The 27,524-nt window shown below is 45.2% G+C and overlaps 1 protein-coding gene across 1 annotated transcript; it reads left to right on the plus strand.

The window, feature by feature from the left end:
• The first annotated feature begins 8,490 nt into the window (after positions 1 to 8,490).
• ZSCAN21 (zinc finger and SCAN domain containing 21) lies at positions 8,491 to 23,076 on the plus strand. Its single transcript, XM_032430829.1, has 4 exons — positions 8,491 to 8,573; positions 16,813 to 17,302; positions 17,948 to 18,137; positions 19,923 to 23,076. The coding sequence occupies exons 2-4, from the start codon at positions 16,913 to 16,915 to the stop codon at positions 20,747 to 20,749; spliced, it is 1,407 nt and encodes a 468-aa protein (XP_032286720.1). The 5' UTR covers positions 8,491 to 8,573; positions 16,813 to 16,912; the 3' UTR covers positions 20,750 to 23,076.
• The last annotated feature ends 4,448 nt before the right edge of the window (positions 23,077 to 27,524 follow it).

Raw genomic sequence — 27,524 nt, forward strand, 5'->3', positions numbered from 1 at the left:
AACTGGAACCGTGACCCGCAGGCGGCCCTCCTTGCGCAGATGAACGTGTCCTCCTTCACGGGAGCTTGGAGTTCTAGGTAGCTTCTCGGAAGGAGGAGAACCAGATAAAAAATTATGGCGTAAAGTAGCTTTCAGTGATTCCCCCAAACACGATTTTCTCAGAAGATGGAACCATTAAAGTACAACCTTTGACCGATTTATGAAACTCAGAAAAAGCTAAACATCCTAATGGTCAGCATGTGATCTGATAGTTCAGACCTTCACACTGTGACCTCTCACCCGATAACCTGGTTTTGCTATTGCATAATAATAGTGAAACACACTCCATTCGATTTTTTTTTTTTTTACTTTGTCTCATTTAAATAATTCATTTATTCACCCTTTTTAGAGACCAGAATCAAGGCACAAAGTGTTCTATCTGCTTTGGTTTCGGGGTCCTTCCAGAATACTGACTCCTGCCCTGCTTGCTTTCCAGGGCAACAGTGGAATAAGCAATTTTTTTTTAAAGAAGTAAGTAAAAGGTGGCACATGTGGGGGGAAAATGTATTTTTCTGCATTGATCTTCACAATGAAATCCCAGTTCAGGGGAAGTTCACCTTTCCTGGGCCACTGGCCTGGCCTGGGCCCCCCAGAGAGCAGAACCTAAGGTGAGGGCTTGTGTGCAGGTGATTATTTTAGGAAGTGATTCCAGAGAACCAAAGTGAGGGACAGGGCAGGCAGAAATGGGGAGGAATCCAATACATTCTTGAGCTTGGTCACTGCTGTGGAGGATGGGCCCTGTGGCAGATTCCAGCCCTGAGCTGCTAAAATCAGCCTTGGGCACAGAGAGGACTAGAACCTTACAGCAGCCCGAAGGGCACACAAGAGTCAAGGGTCAGGGTTCCTTCCAGGAGCTTCCCTCCTCAACTTTCCACTCTGTGCAGTCCGCGTCAAACCTGGTGGCTGCCTCCCCTGCCTCCATTCCTGAGCCTTTGTCACAGCAGCCCGAGGGAAACATGCAGACGTGCCCACCTATCTTCTACCCTTACCCTGCTGGAGAATCCTATTCACTGCCTCCTCTTAGGTTCCCGGTGCAGGTGTCTCCTGCTCTCCAAACCCCCATGCTGGTCACGGCTTCACGTCACTCTCAGCAGATGCCGGCACCTGTGTTCCTTCCCAGGGGCCTGAGGCCACTGGGACGTGCTTCACTGTCTGGTCCTTCCTGCTCCCTGGAGCCCCTGGCCTTGCTCTCTGGTGCCTCCGTGCTCCTCCTCACCCCGCAGCACCTGTTCTGCGTTTAAGCACCCGCCTGTAGCTTTAAGGAGCAAGACAATCTTTTGCCTGACTTTGTCCTCTCCTTTTGGCTACCAAATTTGTCTACCAAGTGGACCATGACCACTTCTCATCTCTGCCGCCAATCTCCCTCTTAAAGCTCCTGGAATTCAGCTCTTCCCCAAGCACTTAAATCGCACCGCAAAAAGATCACTGGTGTTCTTTTTTTTTTTTTTTTTAAAGATTTTATTTATTTATCTGAGAGAGAGAGAATGAGAGAGAGCACAAGATGGGGGGAGGGTCAGAGGGAGAAGCAGACTCCCTGCCGAGCAGGCAGCTCGATGCGGGACTCGATCCCGGGACTCCAGGATCATGACCTGAGCTGAAGGCAGTCGCTTAACCAACTGAGCCACCCAGGCGCCCGATCACTGGTGTTCTTAACAGCATTTTCTCTCGTCTTCGTTCTCCCTTTTCTAGAATGTTTGGCCGTTTCCTTGAAACTCTTGTCAGTGGCTTGTATTAGGCTGACCTTCAGCCCCTCTCTCTCCTTCACTCAGGAATAATAACCATGAATTTTCTCTAATCCACACATCAGCTTTGCAAAGACAGTTGCCTGGTTTTACAAGTGCAGAAACAGGCCCAGGAAGTGAAGCGGCTCACCAAATAAATGGCAGAGCTGGATTTTAGTGTTTGTTTTAAGTTTACTTATTCATTTTTAAGTAATCTCTACACTCAGCGCGGGGCTTGAATTCACAACCCCGAGATCAGGAGTCGCATGCTCCACTGACTGAGTCAGCCAGGTGCCCCTAGAGCTGGATTTTCAAACCAAGTGTGTGACTCAAGCAACCAGGTTCTCTCCACTACTTCATTGTCCCTTGTTCTCCTTTATGAGCTCAATTCTCCCTTCGTGAGTCACGCGATCCCACAACTACATTTATGGAGCAGCCTAAGTGCAATGGTTAACCGTCCACAGGCATCTAGTGGAGCTGATGATGCCCTTCCCTCAGCTGATGCGCATCCCTTTGCAATCCCAAATCCTCCAAGGAGCCAGATTACCTCTGGAATAATGGAAATTGCTGTACAGGCTTAAGGGGCCTTGCTTGTCCCAAACTACCCGTGTACCTCTGCAAGTGCTCACCGCTGCTGCCAAGTCTAAAGCATGGCCTCCACACCGGATTCTTGAGCCTAGGAAGTGGTAGTCTCACTCTACCCTACCTGGATTATCTTTATCATGTGCCCTACATTTGGTTCCGGATTCCACGTTTTAAAAGAGAAGCGGTCCAAGTGCAGGATAACAAAAGCAAAACCACCTCATGTGTCCAGTAAAGGGTTTTCCTTGATGAGGAGAAAACTCACTGGGAACTTGGTCTTTGCCCTCAAATATCTAAAGAGGGTTGCGAGAGGGATTCAGTTTGTTCTGCATGAGTCCTAAGACATAGAAACAAAAATCCTTTTCAGCAAACATTATTGTGAGGCCACGTACTAGGAATAAGAAAAAGAAAGCGATACAGCAATAAGTAAGGCAGATAAGCGAAGCAGTTCTGCCTCGCTACTACCAGGACTCAGACAAATTAGAAAAAGGCACCCCTTCCTCGAGACACTTACTCGGCTGCCTTCTGTTGGCAAGTTGTGATAACCATACAATTCATTGATCACTCCCTGATAAGGTGAATGGTGGCCCTTGGGGGGGGTGCTGGGCACCAGCTGCGCAACCAGGAGTAGCCTTTGTGGAAGCCACGGGCAGAAGAAAGAAGCTTGTTGAGGAGCCAGCCAGAGCTGCATCAGTTCATTCAGGTATGGCTGGGGGGCCTCAGGGGGCCTGCACAGGAAGGGATTTTGCATGGGGGAGGGCTGGGCCGGATGCCCTTTGTGATCTTCTATTCTGAGAGTATGCGACTTTTTCCGGGTTCTTCCAGAAACCAGGGGAACAACTTGCAACCTGCTCTTGTAAAAGCCTTGGCAGGAAACTTTACCTTCTCTCTTTTTTAAAGATTTATTTATTTGAGAGTGCACAGGCTCGAGGTAGGGGAGGGGCAGAGGGAATGGGAGAGAGAATCTCAAGCAGACTCCCTGCTGAGCATGACCCCGTCTAGGGGCTCGAGGTGGGGCTCAGTCTCACCACCCTAAGATCATGACGTGAGCTGAAGTCAAGAGTCAGATGCTTAACCGACCAAGCCACCCAGGCACCCCTACCCTCTCTTAATACGGAGAAGGCAGGTGGCTCTCTCCAGAAAGGGCAGAATTGGAAAAAAGGATCTGTGATAGGTGGAGCCACATCTATCCCTGGGGAAGGAGGCATGGGGGGTAACATTAAACCAGGGAGGAGATCAGAAATAGTATTGTAGCCAAGAATGTTAAAGATTACAAATCTCTTACTGTTGGTATAGTCAGTTACAGAGCTAGTTCACTTTCATGTGATCCAAATGCTTTAAAGTTGTCAGAGAAGGTGGGGCACCTGGCTGGCTCAGTCAGTAGAGCATGCAACTGTTGATCTCAGGGTTGTGAGTTTGAGCCACACTGGGTATAGAGATTTCTTAAAGTTGTCAGAAAAGGTAATGTTTTGCCCATTTTCCAGATAATCAAGTTTCAGATCGAAACTCCCAAGGCTCAATAGCCACGGGGCTCCAGCTCTAAGCTATGGGTTGTCTAACTACATCACTCTGCTTGTATTCTCTTTTCCTTTCATTTTCTTTCTTTTTAATATTTTATTTTTTTAAGTAATCTCTACACCCAACGTGGGGCTCGAACTCAAAATCCCGAGATTAGGCATTGCATGCTCTTACAACTGAGCCAGCCAGGCGCCCCTGCTTTCGTTTTCTTTAGCTGAATGAATGTCTTTGCAGCTCCCCAACATGCTATATACATGCGGACTCCTTCTGGAAAATAAAAAGGCAAGTTTTCACAGCTGTATTGCGTGAGAAGTTTGCCCAGCCCTGTTCTAGGAGAAATCAAGGTATGATCACCCTCTACTGGCCAAGCATAGTGACAGCAACAAAAATAAGCAAGGCGAGAATGAGCAAGCAAGGTCTAGAAAGCCACCATTTGCGGGAGAAACATGACCACCATGCTGCTGGAAGGGGAAGGAGGAAGCCAGAGCTTACAGTAACCACTGGTAGCTTTTCCCTTCCAGATTTCTGCCACAAGGGAGAGGTCAACGCTTTTTCTCTTTCAAGACAAAAGACAACTGAGCAGCGTAGAGAAAGAGAGATGGGAGAGTGTGGAGGTCATTTAGGAACTGTGGACCCTCCAAGGGCCCTCGGTCAGTTCAAACATTTCACAGTCCAAGATCCAGTGTATGCGCCGCCGAAGCGAGCACTTACAGTCCAAGATTCAGAAGCAACCTTCAGATAAGATCATGGAACTGTGTAGGTGATCGCTGGGACATGAGAGTGTTCAAGTATTTCGAAGGGCTGACAAGAACGACTGCATTTTGTGAGAGAAAAGGACTGATCAAGACCAGGGTCACTGAGTTGAAATTGTAGGAATGCAGATTTTGGCTTTAATTTATTACTGTTTGTTTTTTTTTAAGATTTATTTATTTTAGAGACAGAGCCAGTGAGCAAGGGGAGGGGCAGAGGAAGAGAGAGAAACTTTATAGCAGACTCTGTGCTGAGCACAGAGCCGCACAGGGCGGATTTCACAACCCTGAAATCATGACCTGAGGCTAAACCAAGAGTCGGACTCTTAACCGACTATACCACCCAGGGGTCCCGGTTACTTTTTATTTTTAAGTAATCTCTACACCCAACATGAGGCTCGAACCTACAACTCTGAGATCAAGAGTTGCATGCTCCTCCCACTGAGCCAGCCAGGTGCCCCAGATTTTTGCTTTAATTTAAAAAACTTTAAGCAATGAGAACTCTCTGAAAGGAGGGTACTGTTCTCTAAATTAGTAAGCTCCCTGCCATGTAAATGGTTAGAAGCGGAGGGCTGTCAGAAGCAATGTTTGCATGTTACAAGAGGTTAGACCCAAGATGACACATTCAGGCACTGTTTACCGGTCTCCACTCTATTCTCATTGACCACATCTGCAATTATTTGTTTACATATCTGCCAAGAACTGTGTGTATTTTTCATTTTTTCCTTCTGCTTTTATTTATTTAGAGAGAGTGTGAGCGGGGTGGGGGAGGGGCAGAGGGAGAGGGAGAGAGAGAATCTTAAGCATTCTCCACGCTCAGCATGGAGCCTGACGCGGGGCTCCACCTCACCACCCTGAGATCATGACCTGAGCTGAAATCAAGATTTGGACGCTCAACTGACTGAGCCACCCAGGCTCCCCCTTTCCTTGTGCTCTTTTTTTTCTTTAAGATTTTTTATTTATTTGACAGAGAGAGACACGGGGAGAGAGGGAACACAAGCAGGGGGAGCGGGAGCGGGAGAGGGAGAAGCAGGCTTCCCGCGGAGCAGGGAGCCCGATGTGGGGCTCGATCCCAGGACCCCGGGATCATGACCCGAGCCGAAGGCAGACACTTAACGACTGAGCCACCCAGGCGCCCCTTTCCTTGTGCTTTTAACACAATGCCTGACACATTCTTGGTGTTTGTTGAATGAATTCACTGGAAAAAGTATGAGGTTCTTGGAAATCAAAACTGCTCTGAAGAGGAAATGCAGGTGACTTATCACAGTGAGCCACCAGGCACGGTAGCTGACTTTTCCTTTGCTCTCTTACGGTTGTGCCATGTGGTCATAGTTATATTAATGGAAGAAAATAAATACTCATCCTAAGTTAACTTGCTGTAATATAGGATGATTTGGATGGATAGCATATTGATATTCCTAATGCTATTTTTAAAAATCTGTTGAGATATAGTAAGGACACAGGATGGAATTAGAGAATCTTGGTCTATCTCAGGTCCGCTACTAACTAGCTCACTAGTGTGCCTTGGATCTGACTTCCCCAGGCATCGGTTGCTTCATCTGAAAACAAGAGCTTAACCAGATCATCCTTAAGGTCTATTTTGGCATTAATATTTTCGAACTCTGGGCTCCTTTGCTTTTTTTTAAAGATTTTTAAAATTAATTTATTTGAGAGAGAGCGTGAGCGAGCTCACAAGCAGGGGGAAGGGCAGAGGGAAAAGGAGAGAGAGAATCACAAGCAGACTCCCGGCTGAGTGCAGAGCCCGACACAGGGCTCAATCTCACGACCCTGAGATCATGACCTGAGCCGAAATTAAGAGTCAGACACTTAACTGACTGAGCCACCCAGGCGCCCCTCCTTTGCTTTAGAAAGAGCAACAAGCTTGGAGTTGGAAGGATTTCCTTCAAGCCTCAACGTCACAGCTCACTGGTTGCATGGCTAGGCAAAGATCCAAGGCTGGGCCCTAAACATCTGCAAATTCTGCCTTGACCTCTTAAGGAAGCGACTCATATCATGAGGAAGCCCAAGCAGCCATGGGGAGACGCTCACACGGAGGAGCACTGAACCCCAAGGCCCACATCCCAGCTGAGCTTCCAGTCTATGGGCCAGCATCAACTACCAGCCATCCCAGCTTCTTAGAGGACACCACAGGAAGCAGGAGAACTCAGCCAATCACAGACTTGTGAGATCATATGAGAAATGATTGTTGCGTTAAGTCACTCAGTTTTGAGGTTTTTAATGGAGCAATAAGGAAGTGCAACCAAGTGCTTAACAGTACCTTGCCCATAGTAAGTGCTCTAAGGAGGTGTATGGAGGGAATGGTAACAGTGAAGGAGTGTTGTGAAAGGGTTGGAAGTCAAGGAAAAACTAACAGGGGTATGGGGCAGGCAAGCTGTATGAAACCCAGAAACGTGCTCTGCAATACTCCTGTCCTCCCCATCCCCAGGGCTCTCCCACCTATCCAAGACAGCACCAGATGATACAGGAAGTGGCTATTTTGAGCAACTTTATTAGGAAGTCATTCCTTACATTGAACTTTTCTAGCATTTCCATTCATTGGTCTTAGTTCTGAATTCTGGGGTCCTATAAAACACATATCTTTTGGAAATGACAGCTCTTTACATATTTGAAAACTGTGACTACTTTGTCCCTCATTCTCCCCTCTTCTCCTACCTAAAGTAAGGAAGAGTTCTCCAGATTCTCTCCAGTGGAATGGTATGGTGTTCAGACCTCACACCCTCCAATTTGCTCATTTCTGGGCCACCATTGGCTTTTTGGTGCCTCTTAACAGGTGGCAGCCAGAACCCACCCATCTTAGATGTCTGACCATGCATGGGGGGAATGAATGAATGAAACAAGACTGACCATGTGACGACTGTTGAAACTGGCCAGTTGCTACATGGAGGCTCACTGTCATCCTCTCTACGTTTATCTTTGGAAAATTAAAAAAAAACAAAAATTAATGACCCGCCCCCCAAAAAAGGGGGAAATGATACCATGTTTCTATAAAGTCAGGGTGCATTTAGGCAGGGAATTTCATGTGCAGGCATGCTGCTGTCCTTCAGCATGTGTGCCTTTTGAGGAGGGATCAGGCAAAAGCAAACTCAGTGGGGGCTGGAGGGGGTGGTGCAGAAAGAAACACTGAGGGCACCTGGGTGGCTCAGTTGGTTAAGCGACTGCCTTCGGCTCAGGTCATGATCCTGGAGTCCCAGGATCGAGTCCCGCATCGGGCTCCCTGCTCAGCAGGGAGTCTGCTTCTCCCTTTGACCCTCCCCCCTCTCATGCTCTCTCTATCTCATTCTCTCTCTCAAATAAATAAATAAAATCTTTAAGAAAAAAAAAAAAGAAACACTGAGAATCTAGTCTGAAACCTGCAGCTTAGCAGAAGCAGCGGGAGAAAAGGCAGAGACTTCTTCAACAAGCCCCACAGCATCAGGAGCACCTTAGAAGGCAGCCTCTGAGATTTCTGCCCAGAATTCTGTTCAAATTGATGCCACCGTTACTCAAGTCTGACAGTGATCACTCAATCTCTGGCTTCGTGGGCCAAACGTGGGGCTCCGTGTCCATAAACGTGGATCAAGTTCTCACGAAGCGACGGGCCCAGGTCACGGGTGAACAGGGCTCTGAAGTCCACGAGGGGACCCTCTCCCTGGACCGGGACGTCGGAGATGGGGTGGGAGAACGGCCAAAGCCTTCACCTGGTTGGCACTTCTTTGGTTAAAAAAAAAGGGAGGTGGGTGGAACTAGGTCGTGTTCCCGTAGTGGAGCGACTCCGTCTGTCCCCAAAGCGCCTCGACCCCCACGAACCCGAGACACCGAGATGCAGAGACGACTTTCCCAGTTCCTAGAGGGACCGCTACGGCCCAGTTAGACTCCAGCGGGGGCGGGGCCCTGACGCACTTCCGGCTGCGCCGGCTGCAGGGTGCGTCGAGGTGTACGAGCGCTTCGAGCGGATTCAAATGCGGTGAGTCTCTCGGTTCCTGGTTCGCGTGGCGGGCGAGAGAGAGAGCCTTGGCCGAAAGGGTTCGGGGAGGGAGGAGTAGGTTGAGCAGCTGTGGCCTCTGGAGAACCCTGGCTGACCCGCCCTGGGAGGTCTTCAGGGAGGAGCCCCGCGCTTCTACCCAGCCCCAGGTGGCGGAGGCTCTTGCTCGCGGGAAAGCCTTTTCCGCCCCGCCCCGGGGGTTTCACAAATGAAACTGCCTCATTCTCTTTCCAGAGCAGTTTTTCTGGGCTCTTCCTGAGCCGAGCCGTCAGTCGGACTCGGGTTGCCTTCTCTTTTTTTCCCCTGGCTCTCAACAGGAAGTCCCAACTCAGGGCTAATTGATGAGAACACGCCTGAGGGGCTTGGAGACCTGCTGTGGGAACCGAGCCTCATTAGAAGTCCCGGGACTTCAGGGGCGCCTGGGTGGCTCAGTTGGTTAAGCCACTGCCTTCGGCTCAGGTCATGATCCTGGAGTCCCTGGATCGAGTCCCACATCGGGCTCCCTGCTCGGCAGGGAGCCTGCTTCTCCCTCTGACCCTCCCCCCTCTCATGTGCTGTCTCTCTCACTCTCTCTCTCTCTCAAATAAATAAATAAAAATCTTAAAAAAAAAAAAAAAAAGAAGTCCCGGGACTTCAGAAGCCTGGGCGCCTGGCTGGCTCAGGCAGTAGAACATGTGACTCTTGATCTCAAGGTCATAAGGTCAAGCCCCACGTTGGGCATAGAGCTTACAATCAATCAATCATAAATTTAAAAAAAAAAAAGAAGAAAGAAAAATTCAGAAGCCAAGACCTGGAGGGCATCCCTGAGTGAACCTTTAGGCAAACTCAACATGACCAAATGTGAAATAACTGGCATTCTCGGGGTGGGGGGCGGGAATCAATACAGAGCATTATTGGATTTTTGAAGAAATCTTTACCAGTCTGATAGATGGAAGCGTTTCATTGTAGCTTTAATTTTCATGTCTTTTATTATAACTAAGGTTAAGTGTCTTTTTGTGTATTTATTATTAAGCTGAGATTTGAAAGACAAATAGAAATCTGCCCTGAAAATTGAGCATTAATGGGTCATAGGAAATGAGGAGGGGAGTGATGAGACAGTATGAGGAGGCAGAGACCAGGCTGTGACTTTTGTGTGCCAAACAGAGAAATTAATAAAACGGTTGTCAACAGCTGGGTGTTATGTGCAGATTTGTATGCTAAACCTCTGCTGGTACTAGACTTACAATGTGTGAAACTTCGATTTTTCAGAGGAGGGAACTTCAGGAGCCAAGGGCAGGCTGCCCCAAGATGGGGCACTTTACATGAATAGTATTTGAGTTAAAAGCAATTGAAACCCAGCAGATTCAGGAAAGGCTCTTCACCTTTCCCCTCAAGTGCCTGCCTATACCAGAAAGAGAGCTATCAAGGAGATTCTCCTTTACCTAAAAAACCTGCATAATAGGGCAGCTTCTGTTTTGCAAACATCTCCTGTCACCTTCCTGCTAATGATCTTCCTCGTCTTAGTATCCTCAGACCCCTCTCCTTAGCTCAGGCTGTTATATAAGCCTCCATGTTGCCAGACTGCCTTTGGAATTTCATGTTTGTGTGACTCCCTGTACATACCAAGCTAAATGTGATTTTCTCCTGTTGAAATTTTTTTTAAATAAGCTCTATGCTGAATGTGGGGCTCAAACTCACAACCCCGAGATCAAGAGTCACATGCTCTTATGACTAAGCCAGCCAGGTGTCCCCTATTTTTTTTTTTAAATAAAAAATAAATCAATAAACCTCTGCTGCTAGCCTTTGAGCCTTGGAGTTAGAGTTGCCAAACTGGAAAATGGCTTGTGTGATTTCAAAGGAGGACAAGATTGTCATAATGTTGTCAGCTAGTTACAATTGTTTGATAAAAGTAAAAGTAAGCATTGTGTATGTTTGCAGTAGATCTGTTAGAAACTTTTTTTTTGGTATTTAGAGTATCAAATAAATAAATAAAACCTTCAAAAAGGTATTTGTTATATTGGTCTCAGGTGTGCAATATAGCGATCCAACAATTTTATACATTACTCAAAAACCTTCAAAAAGGTATTTGTTATATTGGTCTCAGGTGTGCAATATAGCGATCCAACAATTTTATACATTACTCAGCGCTCATCAAGACAAGTGCCCTCCTTCATCCCCATCACCTGTTTCACCCATCTCCTACAGTTCATTCTCTGTAGCTAAGAGTATGTTTTGGTTTGTTGCTTTCTTTGTTCGCTTGTTTCATTTCTTACATTTCACATATGACTGAAATCTAGAATATTAAGTAATTTTTGAAACAAAGAAATAGCATCTGAAATCATGCTGGTTCCATAATCAGTTTCAAGGTCAAAAAAAATTTTTTAATACCTTAGAGGATGGTTGAAATACTATGTAGCAGACAAAAGCCTCTGAAGGCAGGTTAGAAAGGGAACTCCCTTCCCGCCCCCCCACCTCCAGAATGTTCTGAGCAACAGTGGCGTCTTTATAGGAGGTGTGAATTAGTCACATCATGTCTCATTGGAATTGATCAGTGATGGTATCTTTTGTTTCAACAAAGTACTGAATAATCAGTCTTTTACAGCCAAAACATCCCCAGATTACTGATGAGGTCTGTCATCCCTCAATCATCCCTCAATCTTGTCAGCTCTTACTCAGAAATAGCTAAGTGGGGAACACCACACCAAAATTCATAGAACTTAAAAACATTCAACTGAAGATTCCTGCCAAGAAGACTTTTGATACTTAGAGTTCTCTTACAGAAACAGTGTTTTTCAATCTTTTGGGAACATATGTGTCCCCTTTTTTTTGAAGGTTTTATTTATTTATTTGTCAGAGCACAAGCAGGGGGAGTGGCAGAGAGAGAGGGAGAAGTAGGCTTCCCCGCTGAGCAAGGAGCCCAGTGCGGGACTCGATCCCAGGACCCCGGGATCATGACCTGAGCCGAAGGCTGAAGCTTAACCAGCTGAGCCACCCACACGTCCCCATATGTCTCCCTTTTAATTAACATTAAAATTCTCAAAATTCCATCTTGCCCCAATAGAAATTTTATTTCATCAAATCAATATTCTGATAATTGTTGGATGAGAGTGAGAAATTAATTATATTGTTCCTAGAGACAAAGCAGGCACCTTTTTTATTTTTTTTATTTTTATTTTTTAAAAGATTTTATTTATTTATTTGAGAGAGAGAATGAGATAGAGAGAGAGAGCATGAGAGGGGGGAGGGTCAGAGAGAGAAGCAGACTCCCTGCTGAGCAGGGAGCCTGACGTGGGACTCGATCCCAGGACTCCAGGATCATGACCTGAGCCAAAGGCAGTCGCTTAACCAACTGAGCCACCCAGGTGCCAGGCACCTTTTTTAAAAAATAATTGTGGGATGCCTGGGTGGCTCAGTCGGTTAAGCGTCTGCCTTTAGCTCAGGTCATGATCCCAGGGTCCTGGGATCGAGTCCCACGTCGGGCTCCCTGCTCAGTGGGAGTCTGCTTCTCCCTCTGCCTCTGCCCCTGCTTGTGCTCTCTCTCTCTGACAAATAAATAAAATCTTAAAAAAATAAAAATTAAAAAATTAAAAAATAATCGTAAAAGAAAAACACTTCATAACTTTTTAAAAATACCTAATGAAGTCTAAAAATGGTCTGCTTCAACTAAGTTTTGAAGTTAACAGCTAACATATTTCTCTTTACTACCACTCCATAATAGAATAGCATTTGTCAAAGCTGCTTTCCCCCCAGTCCCCCATATTTTTCAATTTAAATGTTTTACTCTATTTTATTTTATTATTTTTTTAGAGATTTTATTTTTTAAAGATTTAGTTATTTATTTTAGAGAGAGCACACACACAGGGGGAGGGACAGAGGGAGAGGGATCACTTCTGTTGTATTTTAACAGGATCACTCTGGCTGCTTGTTGGCAATAGACCAAGGGCCAAAAGAGGAAGCACTTAGGCTCTTGCAGTACACTGGTCAAGAGGTGATGGGCTGGGATGGCAGTGTTGGAGGTAGTGAGAATTGGTTGAACAGGGGGTCTTTTGGATGTAGAGCTCACAGGATTTGCTTATGAATTATATGTAGAATGTGAAGGAGGAGTCTGAGATAACCAGGTTTTTTGGTCCAAGAAAACAGAATGATGGAGTTGCCGTTAACTGAGATGAATAGCCGGGGGCGGTGGGGGGGATAATGGGGACTGCAGTTTTGGACATCTTGAACTTGAGGTGCCATTGGTCATGCTGGTGGCGACGTCAAGTAGTAGTTGGTTGTATGAGTCTAGAGTTCAGAAGAGAGGTCCAGGCTGGAGGTAAATTGGCGGTTGGGAGTATATAGATGGTAATTCAAGCCGTGTGACCAGATGAAATCTCCAAGGAGAATGAATGCAGCAAGGACAAAGGGGTCCAAGTGCCAGGCCCTCCACTCATTTGTGGTCTTGGCAAAGACATGAATTTGAATGTGGGCAGCGTCTAAGGGAAGCTTTTTCTTAAGATTTTTTTGTTTGTTTTAGAGTAATCTCTACATCCAGCATGGGGCTCAAACTTACAACCCCGAGATCAAGAGTCACACACTCTACTAGCTGAGGCGGCCACAAGCCCCAGCTTTTGATTGTCACCGTGTACATGTTTTGCCGAGGCAGTTATGTGATCTGTGGGTTTGGATATGCCCTTCTGGGAGCAGATCCGCATGAATGATAGGTCACTCCCTGTTTAATGCCACCTGTGTTACATAACTCCTCGTGTCTTGCTGAGTCTCCCAGGCTTGATCCCAGAAGCTGAGCAGCCCCAACAGATTCCAGTGTCTTTCCTGTTGTAGGGATGCCCTTCTCTGGGTGGAGTGTGAAATTTTGTAACCAGTTGCAAACAAGTATTTCAGCACTGCGGAGACCTACTTCAAAGCATTTCAAATGAATGCTCCCGGCACTACTACATCTGTTATTTTAAGGTTATTTTAGCCTTGAGTGCTAATGCCTTTATTTTAGGAAACGAGATGGTGTGCTCCTGTCCCAGCTCAGTTTCAAGTTATCCTGAACTTGGGCGCTCCAGCAGTATATTGGGTGTGCAGGGCAGCATGAGGGAGTGGGTGGTGCTGATTCTGGTCCACCCTGTCAGGACACCTGTTGACATCTCATAGGATGCTTCAGAATGGGGGTACAGGGGCGCCTGGGTGGCTCAGTCGTTAAGCGTCTGCCTTCGGGTCAGGTCATGATCCCGGGGTCCTGGGATCAGGCCCCACATTGGGCTCCCTGCTCTGTGGGAAGCCTGCTTCTCCCTCTCCCACTCCCCCTGCTTGTGTTCCCTCTCTCGCTGTATCTCTTTCTGTCAAATAAATAATAAAAAAAAAAAAAAACTTAAAAAAAAAGAATGGGGGTACAGTGGAGGGGAGTCCCAAGGACTGGCATCCCTAGAATTCTGACTAATTAGCAGCTGATAATTACTGCATTTCTCATAAAAGGTTACATACATACTGAGGTTCTAGTCCTAGAATCCCATTTCATATTTTTTTAAAGATTTTATTTATTTATATGGGTGCCTGGGTGGCTCAGTTGGTTGGGCAACTGCCTTCGGCTCAGGTCATGATCCTGGAGTCCCAGGATCGAGTCCCGCATCGGGCTCCCTGCTCAGCAGGGAGTCTGCTTCTCCCTCTGACTCTCCCCCCTCTCATGTGCTCTCTCTCTCATTCTCTCTCTCAAATAAATAAATAAAATCTTTAAAAAAAAAAAAAGATTTTATTTATTTATTTGACAGAGAGAGACAGCAAGAGAGGGAACACAGGGAGGGAGTGGGAGAGAGAGAAGCAGGCTTCCCACGGAGCAGGAAGCCCGATGCGGTGCTCGATCCCAGGACCCCGGGATCGTGACCTGAGCCGAAGGCAGACGCTCAACAACTGAGCCACCCAGGTGGCCCTCGTATTTTTTTTAATTACCAGAATTGGTAGTTCATATAAAATATGTTTTTAATGTGTGTTTACTAAACGGGTAAAACTAAATAACTTAATACAAGACGATACAAAAGCTTTAACATGTACATTTGTGGCGGGGGGCTTTGCATGGTCTGGAATTGCTTTTTTGTTTTCTTGGGGTGGTTTTGTTTTAGTTTTGAAGGCCATGAAGTTTGGGCATGAGTAGTAAAAACTGTTCTGTTTGTCTTTAAAGATATTCTGATTTTCTGATATAAAAATAACAACACCCATTATAGAAAATTTGGGAAATGATGGGGCGCCTGGGTGGCTCAGCCGTTAAGCGTCTGCCTTCAGCTCGGGTCATGATCCCAGGGTCCTGGGATCAAGCCCTGCATCAGGCTCCCTGCTCGGCCTGCTTCTCCCTCTCCCACTCCCCCTGCTTGTGTTCCTGTTCTCGCTGTGTCTCTCTCTATCAAATAAATAAGTAAAATCTTTTAAAAAGAAAAAAGAAATTTGGGAAATGAAAAAAAGAATTTAGAAAACCGAAGTCATTTACAACCCAGCAAGACCACTGTTCGTGTTTTATCCTTTTTCCTTTGCTGTGATTATGGGGCCATATGTGAGACTTGATATTCAGGTTATACAAGCCAGATCCATGGAAAACGATGTGCGTGTGAGCCAGGAGTATACTCGAGTTTTTATTTTCATTTTTATTTTTTTCATTCTCAAGTTTTTAAATGCCTTAGATTTAGATTATTTGTGACTCCTATTTCCTCATCTTCTGTAAGTCATTTGTGCCTCCTTTTTATGGTCTCTACCCTTGTTATCAGCATAGTTTCACATAACAAAAACCCACGTAGGTTTTTATCTGTTTGGCTCTTTGTTGAGACTTTGCTGGAGTTTTCCTGCTCTCAATTATCCACGCTCAGAGTGGGACATCTATGTGACACATGACAGGTGCTGCTTAACAGTTGGAAACATGCTCAGGAAAGCCAGTCACAAGCATGGAAGGCTAATTCATGCAGGTGTCTTTCAGAATATGTTTAATGAATGCTGATAATTGTAGTCTGATTCTGATGTCTCTTTACTCATTTATTTTCCATCTCTCCCACAAACTTGAAAGCTCCGTGGGGGTGGGAGTGCGTCTGGCTTGCTCATCACTGCACTCCCAGCTCCAAGCCCATGGCATTCAAGTAAATGTTGAGTAGATGGACTTCACTTTTGGCAAATGAGGAAAATAGAAGTAATTATATTTATTACAGATGTTTTCGGTGTTCTAATGTATGAACTGACCGACATGTTTATAATATTTGATATTTAAAAGAAAAATACTTTTAAGCACTTTGCATTTGTATCATCTCTGGTTTAATTTTTTTCCCCTCAGTTCCTTCTCAGCAATATATCTCTCATCGAAATAAATACCTCTGTAAGAATATAGGTTACTGTTAGTTTAATCTCTGTCATTCCACTTGTCTTTCTGTGAAACCTAAAGGTAAAGGACATTTAAAAACTTGCATATGCCCTACTTAAAAGTGGGTCAAGTGAAGCTCAGAATTATATCATTGGGGCACCTGGGTGGCTCAGTCAGTTAAGCGTCCGACTCTTGGTTTCGGCTCTGTTTGATCTCAGGGTCATGGGATCAGCCTGCGTGGGGCTCTGAGCTCAGTACAGAGTCTGCTTGTCTCCCCCCAACCCCCCACATCCTCGCAGTCTCTCAAATAAATAAATGGGATCTTTGAAAAACAGATTTTTTAAATTACATTATTAATTATACTCAATTATTTTAAAATACTCTAGTTAATTCCAGCCTTCTAACATGATTCCTGGTTATGCTGACTAGCCCCATCGTTTGACTAGCAATTTATTTATTTATTTATTTGTTTGTTTATTTATTTAGTGAAGTAGGGAGTGATGTGGGGCTTGAACTCACGACCCTAAGATCAAGAGTCGCATGCTCTACTAACTGAGCCAGTCATACATCCTTGGCTAGCAAATTTTTAATATTGAAGCTCAAAGTCTTAGATTTGGAAGGCTGCGTTTGGCCTGTAGATATCCTGTTGAAATCTTGGAGTTGTAAGATTCTGAAACAGTTTTTGGAGCAAAGTTAATTTAAATTTAATTTTAAAAGTATGCCATTGTGCCCTTTTTTTAGAGTGGAGACAATGCAAGATTAGGATATCCTGAACTGACTCCCGAATGATTTTGAACAGTAATTTTTGTATGATAATTTTATGGTAGCTGTAATTTCCACAATTTCTTGTGCTAAAGGTGTGGCTGTCAAGACCTGAAAAGCATCCTTTTTTTCTTTTTGTAATTTATGGTAACCATATTTTCTCAGGTTGAACGCGTAGCCCTAAAGAACCAGAAACCCAGAGGAACCGATATTTCCTGCTCCACAGAGTCCCATCTCTAGTGAGACTGTTTCTGGAATCTGTGTGATGACCAAGGTTTTGGGCATGGCTGCAGTTCGGGGCCCTCGGCCTCCACGGGAGAGGGGACCTGTGGTGGTTAAAGATGAGGATGAAGAGGAAGGGCAGAGCCTTCCTAGCCTGGAGGTGTTCCGCCAGCGCTTCCGGCAGTTTGGCTACCATGACACGCCTGGCCCCCGGGAGGCCCTGAGCCAGCTCCGGGTGCTCTGCTGCGAGTGGCTGAGGCCCGAGATCCACACCAAGGAGCAGATCCTGGAGCTGCTGGTGCTGGAGCAGTTCCTGACCATCCTGCCCCAGGAGCTCCAGGCTTGGGTGCAGGAGCACTGCCCGGAGAGCGCCGAAGAGGCCGTCACTCTCCTAGAAGACCTGGAGCAGGAACTGGACGAGCCAGGACAGCAGGTAGGCTGGGGAGAACTTACATGCTGTGAGGCTGGGAATAGAGCACTTTGGGCAGGACTGGGTTTATCCATCCAATGGGAGGGGCTGAATGGAAGCTTCTGCTGACTTAGATCATGTTTCCTCCTGTTCTTCTTCTGTCCAGTATTGATCTTTAGCCGTGGGAGTGGAATGAGATGGATGTGTTTCTTTTCTTTTTCCTAGCGGTTGTACCTTAGCTCTCCTGAGGCTTTCTTTCGTTCTGCAGTTGAAAAGTCTGAACAACCCAGGGGTTAGGGTTGTCACCCCCCTCCCCTCAGCACACGTGCATTTGAAAATCCCAATATAACTTTTGATTCCCCAAAGCTTAACTTCTAAATAAATAGCCTAATGTTGACCGGAAGCTTTACCAATAACATAAATAGTCAGTCAACACTTATTTTGTGTGTTATGTGTGTTATATACCATGTTCTTATAGTAAAGTAAGCTACAGAAAGGAAAACATTAAGAAAACCATAAGGAAGAGAAAATACATTTATTGTACTGGATGTATCGAAAAATACATATATGTGTGTAAGTGGACCTGCGTAGTTCAGACCCGTGTTCAGGGGTCACCTGTAGTTCTGAGGTGAGCTGTGCACAAACCCCGCCATTCGTGGTTGTCTCTAGGTCTCACCTCCTCCAAATGAACAGCAACAGGTTTGGGAGAAGAGGTCCTCTTCAGGAACAGCAAAGTTTCCAAGCAACACGCAGCCGCAGTCTGTGGAGACCCGTCACAGATGCGAAGGTTGGGAGCCCTTATACATCCAGGAGACTGGGGAAGAGCAGGATTTCACTCCAGAGCCGAGAAAGAGTCAAGGTAGGGACTGTCTGTCGTGCTGCGTGCTTGGTGCCCCAGGCCTTTGTGGTGGAAGAAACAGAATAATTCTCATTACTGGTTGTGAGGCAGTCGCCCTAGACTGACTTGCCTGGTCTGGCTGCCTGGGCAGGATGATGAGTACCTGAGTGCCTTTCCTCCCAAGTGCGTGCATCTCAGCTAGAGTCCTAGCTTGGGGGGGTGGGGGGAACATGACACACTCTTAAAAGGGTTGGTCGAAGTGAGTTTAAAAAAGGGACTGTTCACAGAGGTGTGACAGGTTGAAGGAACCAGTGAGAGATGAGGCTTGTTCATTTGTTAATGACTGAGCGAAGAACCTGTTAAAATCAGCATTGGATTATGCAGAAATGGTCCCAGGTAAGATCTTCTCAGCTTCTGCCTCATAAGGTTATTTAAAATGTTTCGCTTATTTATTGAGTTACTTATTTCCCACACAGAGTACACGGCAACTTGAAGGAAAGTCTGTATGTGTAGCCAAGTGATTGCTCATCACCGAGAGTGGAGGGGACTTTTATCTGCCGCGGCTGTGGTCCCAGGGGGCAGGGGGTGAGAGTGCACGCAGCTGGACGGTTGCTGCTGGCGGCTGGAGGAAAGAGATGGTCGAGTGGAGAGAGGGCGCCAGGGGCCAGGGAAGGGGCTGAGAGGGAGGTACCTCGTTGACAGAGGCTTCTGTACTCCTCGGGTGCCGACAGGTGTCAGGGAGCCCCTGGTTCAGTGTGGATTTCTCTTACTCCCCTTTTCCGTGTATGTGGATGGGTTAGACGGACTTGTAAGTGTGCCTGCGCCTAGTGCAGTGCTCTAAAAAAGATAGATGGCTTCAGTCTGGTTTAGCAGTATTAACTTTAGAACTAAAAGATGGTGAGACAGGGGCGCCTGGGTGGCTCATTCGTTGGGCGTCTGCCTTCGGCTTGGGTCATGATCCCAGGGTCCTGGGATCGAGCCCCGCATCGGGCTCCCTACTCCGCGGGAGGCCTGCCTCTCCCTCTCCCACTCCCCCTGCTTGTGTTCCCTCTCTCGCTGTCTCTCTGTCAAATAAATAAATAAAATCTTTAAAAAAAAAAAAAAAAAAAGATGGTGAGACAGCCACTGTAGGGTACGTGCTGGGAATCAAACCCTCCTGGGAGGTGGGCACTTTGATTTAAACTAATAATGAGCTGGGACTAGCCTGGTCATACGTGGACTGAATGTCCTCTTTTGTTGCCTTTTTTTTTGTTTGGTTTGGTTTGATTTTTTTTTTTTAATTTTATTATGTTATGTTAATCACCATACATTACATCATTAGTTTTTGATGTAGTGTTCCCTGTTTTTTGTTGCTTTTATATTCCACTTCTGTGAGAATATGGATTTCATGAGTTTGCCACTAGCCTCCTCTCCCTTAATTACCCTTTTTATTTTCCTTAATCAACTTTGACCATTCGGTAATATTTCTTACTTGTTTCTTTCTGCCTGAGCATCCCCCAGCTCCTTTGTTTCTGTCCCAGTAGGCTTGGTTTTGCTTCCGTGCCCTCTTTATATGAAGTTCTTCTTCTGGCAGAGAAGGCTATGTCCTCGTCATATCGTCATAGCTGCTGCTGGGGGCTGGTGTGAAAGCCTTGTGCTGTAAACTAGATCTGGTGGTGACTTATTTGTGTCATTGTCCTGTTGTGACTTCTCACCGAGTGATACTTGGTCACCATCCATGTCAGCTGACGTTTCTATTTCTCCTTCAACAATTTCTTCTCAGAACACAAAACAACTGACCTGTTCTTATTCTACTTCTTGTTTCAGATTGTAACTCGAACCCCCAGAATGAGGAATCAACAGACAAGCAGAAAAGTTCTGAAGAATCTCAAGAACTCAAAAGGGATGTTATTATTATTGCCAGTAAATGTGAGGCCAGGTTAGAAAGGCAGTGGGTAAACCTTGAAAAGGAAAGGGGAACAAAAACTCCTCTCCTAGACAAAGGTTCCAAGAAAGGCAGAGAATTGATTCCCGCCAAACCTGCCCCAGGAGAGAGGCGGTACATATGCGCCGAGTGTGGAAAAGCCTTTAGTAATAGCTCAAATCTCACCAAACACCGGCGAACACACACTGGGGAGAAACCGTACGTATGCACCAAATGTGGGAAAGCTTTCAGCCACAGTTCAAACCTCACCCTTCATTACAGAACACACTTGGTAGAGCGGCCCTATGACTGTAAGTGTGGGAAAGCCTTTGGTCAGAGCTCAGACCTCCTTAAACATCAGCGAATGCACACCGAAGAGGCGCCATATCAGTGTAAAGATTGTGGAAAAGCTTTCAGTGGTAAAGGCAGCCTCATCCGACACTATCGGATACACACTGGGGAGAAACCTTACCAGTGTAACGAGTGTGGGAAGAGCTTTAGTCAGCACGCAGGTCTTAGTTCTCACCAGAGGCTCCACACTGGAGAGAAGCCATATAAATGTAAGGAGTGTGGGAAAGCCTTCAACCACAGCTCAAATTTTAATAAACACCATAGAATCCATACCGGGGAGAAGCCCTACTGGTGTAATCACTGTGGAAAAACCTTCTGTAGTAAGTCAAATCTTTCCAAACATCAGAGAGTCCACCCTGGAGAGGGAGAAGTGCTTTAACTGTCAAGTAATGCTCTCTGGGTGGGTTTTGTTTTTATTAAACTTTAGCCCATGGATGCTAGGGAGAAGCCCAGTAATTGCGATATAAACTCTAGTCGTAGATTTTGTTTCACTCATAACACATCAAGGGGTGTCTGGGGAGTGGGTGCTCAGTGGTGGCATGGTGGCACAGAGGGGCTGGAGGGCGGCGGAGCATTCCTCACTGGCCAGCCCTCCGGGGCGCGGTCCCCTCGCCTCGGGTCCCAAGCCAGGCCAGCACTGCCTTTTGTATAGTTACACTGAGTATATCCAGTATAATTAAGGAAGGAACACTGAAACTGTTTAACTGTTTTAACATATATTCGAGAAGTATAAGATTTGTAAAGAATTGAGCCACATTGAACACAATTTAATCTGATTCGGAATAAACTTACAACATCTTGTAATGGTGCCTCAGGACTGTTAAATGGTATGTTGGTTACTGAACACTTCCCAAGAGAGGAAACTATTCCTGCCGGTTTTAGTTATGGGGAAATTTGGATTTGGGGTAATTAGAACTTTTCGTACTCGTGAAGGTCCATATTGGGAAATTGGGGTAGAGTGTATAGAGTAACTGCATCTTGGTCTGTGTTCTGCCTTTTTTTTTTTTTTTTCTGCATACTGAACACATTTATTTCATCATGGAGAACGTTTGTCAGCCTCATGTGCATTTTGGTTGTGTATATTCTGTCTCTGCCACAGTCTGAAAATCTGACTCTGAAACTTCCTTCTAAACTCCACAACTCAGTAATATCCAGCATGATTCCTTTAAGTCCATCCTGTCTGTTCCCTGACTATAGTCAGGTGAGATCTTTGCGTGGTCTCCAAGCAAGTTTACTCTCCTACAGCAAGGGGGGGAGGGAGTGCGTTTGTTAGACCAGAGGGTTCTGGAGAATTTGGGGCTTGAGGTGCTCGAGCACGCCTCCCCAGATTTCTGATGCATCAGGATCCCAATCAGGACCCAGAATTTTGGCATAAATGACTTGGCAAGGCTTTGCATTTAGCTGCCTCTGCAGTTCTGCCCCCCTCACAATCAACCCTGTGCTAGTTTTCAGGCCAGTCTGCTCTTGCTGCAGAAGATGGGGATCTCTTTAATCCCTCCTGTGGGCGACTTTGGCTTTCACAACATGCCCTGAAATGATAGTTGGCTGAACTAAGCCTATAATTTTCTTTCTTCAAAGCTTGAGAGAGAACCTGCAGTCCTTGTAATTGCCACTATCCCAATAAGGTTTCAAGTTCTAGGACTGTTTCAGAAACTCATGCTTCCCCTTCTACCAGAACCTCATATCCTGCCGTGCCTGGTAGAAATCTCCGTAACGGCCAGGTAGAGCATGCCAGGAGTCATGACTACCGCGCTCATTACCAGGCTCCTCTTACTAACCATCTGACCAGCGAGTGACCTGTTCCAGAATCCCATCCTGAGGGCTCAGTTTCTAGGGCCACTTCCAGTACCGACTGTTACAGTTTGGGTTTCCCCTAGGACAGCCTGCAACAAGGGCTTGGGGGCAGATAGGTTGCTTAGGGAGATGGCTCCAGGAAGCCAGGTGTGAGGGAGCGGGAAAGGAGGGGAGAAAAAAAGCCAATAGTGGGTGCACTGCTGATCTGGTGGCTTCTGTGTGGGGACCTTCACACAACATAACAAATGGGAGAAACTGGTAGACCTGAGCTCTGCTCCAGTCCCAGTGTCCAGCTGTGGTTAGGCAGTGCCTCCGTGGCTCCAGGAGAGTGGCTGAGGACCCCTGGGAGACTGGGAAGAAGCTGTCCCCAGGGGGCTTTCAGGCTGTCTTGGTCTGAAGATGCTTGCGAGCACCCCCCCATATCACCCAGATACGCATGTTTACACACACACGCAGACAGATGTACAGGACTTAATCTGGATTCTAGATAATATTGGGGGCATACTTAACACTAAAAAAATTATTCTCAGTGCTTATGTGCAATTCAAATTTAATGGGGCATCCTGTATCTTGCAATTCTACCCCTGGCACTTGGGGGCAGCAGTGCTTCTACCCCTTTGTCTCCCCAAATGTGGTGATCTGATGAATTGAGGGGACTCACTCACACCAGTAACATGTATATTTGTGGATGAAGTGACAGCTTTGTGCATCCCCGGAAATATGTTGTGACTTTATAAATTCTAGAATAACCTCGAAGTGCTAGCCTGGAAATCAGGGCAGCAGCTCTTCTCTTGCAGCCCACCTCCAGAATTCTCTTTGGTGGAGATTGTCTGCTACGAGGAGACAGAAGTGTCTGATCTATCTTGAGATGGGAAATAACATAGCTGTATCCACATTTCTATGTAATGGCTTAATTTCACCCCATCTAGTCTACCTACAGTGACTTACATATAGTCCAAGTATACGATTCGAAAATATGATTCTAGGTGAATAAGCCAATTTTGACTCTTATTACTACATTTCTAGTAATGTCAGAGCCAGTATATGTTCACATTTCAATCATTTTTTTCCAACTTTTTAAATTGTAGAATACACAAAATTTACCATGTTATATGCCTTAAAAATATATAACTTATTGAAGACATAGAAACTTTATACCAAGCTAATAGGAAATACCTCATTTTAGGGGCACCTGGGTGGCTCAGTCGGTTGGGTGTCTACCTTCGGCTCAGGTCATGATCCCAGGGTCCTGGGATCGAACCCCGTGTCATCGGGCTCCCTGCTCAGTGGGTAGTCTGCTTCTCCTTCTGCTCTTCACTCCCCCCGCCCCCCCTCGTACACTCTCGCTCACTCTCGCAAATAAATGAAAATATTTTTAAGATTTTATTTGTTTGACAGAGCAAGCACAAACGGTAAGAGGGAGAAGCAGGCTCTCCTCTGAGCAGGGAGCCAGACGCAGGGCTCGATCCCAGGACCCTGAAATCACGACCTGAGCCGAAGGCAGGTGCTTAACCAACTGAGCCTCCCAGGCGCCCCAAATGAAATCTTTTAAAGAAGAAAACAGTTAAATTTTTTGAAAGATTTTATTTATTTAAGAGAGAGCCGGGGTAGCAGGGACAGCAGAGGGAGAGAGACAAGAAGACTCTGCCCTCAGCATGGAGCCCAACGCAGGGCTCAGTCCCACAACCCTGAGATCATGACCTGAACCCAAATCAGGAGTTGGATGCTCAACCAACTGAGCCACCCAGACACCCCTGGAAATAAAATTTTTAAAAAGGGGAGGCAGCATTAAAGACCGTGATGGAAAAAAAAAAAAAAAGACTAAAAGATTTTAAACTTTATTCAGTAATTGTATCATTTGTGTGGCTACTGAATTGTTTGAGAACTATTTACTTGAAATGTCAGAAAAAAATAAACCATTATATTTATTTAGTTTGAAATGAAGGGGGCACCTAGCTGGCTCAGTCAGTAGAGCATGTGACTCTTGATCTCAGGGTCCTGAGGCTGAGCCCCATGTTGGGGGTAGAGTTTACTTCAAAAAAAAATTTTTTAATGAAGATTTACCCATAGAAGATAAAGGAGTATAGTTGTAGAATTAAGAATTTAAGTAAAACTGGATTGGCAGTAGCAATATTAACTTCATTTCTTTACAATAAAATACCTATCTTTTTTTATATCTGTCCAAGAGCAGTTGCCCAGAAATAATGTGAGCCCCAATATGCATATATTTCTCCCCCACCCCGGCTATGTGGCACCAGTGTTCCTTGGAGAAATAGCTAATTCTATATTCAGAAAAAATATAAGGTGAGCCTGGCAATTTTGTTGTGCCAAAAGGCTTTCAAATTTGATGAGGTTATATTGAAATGACACAGGGACCAATCTAAAATGAGCTCATGTTGGGATGCCTGGGTGGCTCAGTCAGTTAAGGGTCTGCCTTCAGCTCAGGTCATGATCCCAGGGTCCTGGGATCAAGTCCGGCATTGGGCTCCTTGTTCATCGGGGAGCCTGCTTCTCGCTCTGCCTGCCGCTACCCCTGCTTGTGCTCTCTCTCTCAGAAATAAAATCTTTTTTAAAATTAAAAGAAATAAAATAAAAAAATAAAATGAGCTCACGTTTGCCAGAGTTGTGACAATTTGAGCATCAAAGAGAATATTGGCTGAGGTTGATTGTCATATATTTAGTCTAAAAAGCCAGAGTCTACAATGATTAACAAAGTAAAGTATTCTAAAAGAATGGCCATTAAAAAAAAATAAATAAAATAAAAAAATAAAAGAATGGCCATTGGAAGCTCTTTCAGAATGAGAATTCTATTGAATCTTGTTATTCAAACACATTGGTATTATGGACTACTTTACAATATTGATGAGGAAGGAAATTAATAATATAAATACATCAGTGAGGAAGTATTTTCTGACTCAAAGGAAATAGCAGTAAAAAGACTCTAAGTTTTGATCTTGAGTTAGACAAAGCCAGGTAAAATATCCACATACAAATTTAAGTCTCCTTGAGAACTTTATGGTTTTCCTAACATGAAAGAATGGAAGATCCCATAGGTCCCAAAGTCATTAAAATTACATTTCTTAGGATCCTGTCAAATCAAAGAATTAGCAGGAGAAAGAAGTGTACCTAGCATAAAGTTTATCCCCTCAGGTGGGAACTGCAGAATTCTATCAGCAGAAAAAAGAATTTGAACACATATATGGCTTGAAATGAGGGAAGTGAGCTAAAATATCATTCCCCTTAATTTCAACAAGGACAATTTCAGTGGAGATAGGGTTGCCAGATTAAATGCAGGATGACCTGTTAAATTTCAATTTCAGGTGAACAACGAATAATTTTTAATAAAATGTCTCATGCAATATCTGGGGCATGGTTTGTATATATTTGAGGACATACTGGAGGTAAACGAACAAGTCCATAAATATTTACTTGCTTATTTATCAGTCACTGCAGAGTTGTTATTATCAGGCAGTGTTCTAGATTCTGGAGGATTACATTGCTAAATAAGACAGTCAGTGTCCCTGCTCTCAGAGACTCTAGTAGGGGCTGGAGGAGAGAGAATACTGACACTGAGAAGTAGACAGATACACAAAATAATTCCAGCCACTAATATTGGAATTTTTTTAAAAGTCTAAATATTTCCTTTTTTTTAAAGATTTATTTTTATTTATTTTGGAGAGAAAGAGTGTGGGGGGGGGGTGCAGAGAGAGAAAGAGGAGAGAGAATCCCACCAGACTCCCCACTGAGCACGGAGCCTGACATGGGGCTCAATCTCATGACCCTGAGATCATGACTGAGCCAAAACCAAGAGTCGACGCTCAACCGACTGAGCCACCCAGACACACGTAATTTTGGAGTATTTTTTAAAAGGTTAGAAAATCGTATTTTCAAGTGTTTTCTGGGTGCAGATTTGAGAGGCTTTGCTCAATAAGTGGGCATTACTTATTACTAAAGTATTAAATCTATTGCTATTTTTGCTTTTGCTTTTTTTAATTTTCTTCCTTTAAAAAAAAAATTTTTTTAAGTAAGGTTTATGCCCAATGGGGGGCTTACATCTAAGACCCTGAGATCAAGAGTTGCATCCTCCAGCGACTGAACCAGCCAGGCACCCCTCTACTTTTGCTTTTATAGACGTAAATGTTGGAAAATTCCTGCTCACGTTAAGTTGAGAAGATGAGTGGTAGAAGGAATATAGTTATAGCAATGTTGATTTTACATACCAAAATCACACTGTGATCTATCAACAGAAATGGTTTTGTCCTCCTTTGCTTTTACTGGTGGAGGGAAGTACTGGGAAATCACTCGAATCACAAAGGATTTGTCCACCTAATCCTTATTGGCAGCGATATTTCAAATGAGTCCTTTTGTTTGGTACCCCAAAATTTTTGATACCCCAGGGCAATACATAGCAGTATTGGGGGTGAGAAACCTGACTATCTTCCATCAGAGGGAAGATGGCCGTGAAGGAGGGCACCCTGGCCAAGGGAGCAATCTTAAAGGTGTACAGATAGAAAATATAAGACTCTGGCAACTGATTCTCTCAAAACTAGCTGCCTATACAGATGCTCTGAGAATATTTGTGTTCTCCATCCCCCATTCCTACCTGCCAGGTTGCTCATATCCTTGTCTGAAGACTGCTATGAAGACCCCAGTGAGGCTACCAGTGCCCTCCTTTCTATTGACTTTCGGTAAGGCTTACTTTTTTACTCTTATTTTCTTCCTTTCTTTTAGATAAAAGCTTTACAGAAGTTCCCACACTTCCTTTCCCACCTTGGTGGATTGCCTTGAGCATCCCCTAGGTGACTCATGACACTCCGGAGACCATGGACTCAGAAGAATAATCATTAAGAGCACGGCTTTTGAGAACTTGCTGGGAATTAGGCAGCTGGCTGGGTTCTGGGGCAAACACCAACCATGAGCTACAAATTGACTTCTCAGCCCCAGAGTAATAAAGTTGATAGCATTGAAGGTGCTGGGTGTCTAAGAGCTGTTCCCTTCAGATGGTCATTAGGGAACCTTTTACAGAACAAACAATCCCACTTTGAGGAGACCATTTCCACCCTGCCCTGCTCTCCTTGCTCCTGCCTCCTTCCTCATCTCTGTCCTTCTTGTCCTAAAGTAGGAGTGGAAGAAAAAGGAATGGAGGAGAGATTTAAAAAAAAAAGCCCGGGGATTTTGTGTGTGTGTGTGTGTGTGTGTGTGTGTGTGTGTGTGTGTGTGTGGTTTTGGTGGGGATGAGGGTGGGTATTGAGTTTACTGAGCGACTTGATTATGCCAAGTACTTGCTCAAATTCTCATTATGGTCTGGAAGGACTGGAGATGGGTCAGGCCCCACCCATCTCAGGCCACCCTCAAGGTGT

This window comes from Phoca vitulina, unplaced genomic scaffold (genome assembly GCF_004348235.1).
Source record: "Phoca vitulina isolate PV1807 unplaced genomic scaffold, GSC_HSeal_1.0 scaffold45, whole genome shotgun sequence".
NCBI lineage: Eukaryota > Metazoa > Chordata > Mammalia > Carnivora > Phocidae > Phoca > Phoca vitulina.

Coding starts and splice junctions, on each gene's coding strand:
- ZSCAN21 (XM_032430829.1), top strand. CDS start 16,913: ATGACCAAGGTTTTGGGCATGGCTGCAGTTCGGGGCCCTCGGCCTCCA. Junction 17,303..17,947: donor TGGACGAGCCAGGACAGCAG/GTAGGCTGGGGA, acceptor GGTTGTCTCTAG/GTCTCACCTCCTCCAAATGA. Junction 18,138..19,922: donor AGAGCCGAGAAAGAGTCAAG/GTAGGGACTGTC, acceptor TTCTTGTTTCAG/ATTGTAACTCGAACCCCCAG.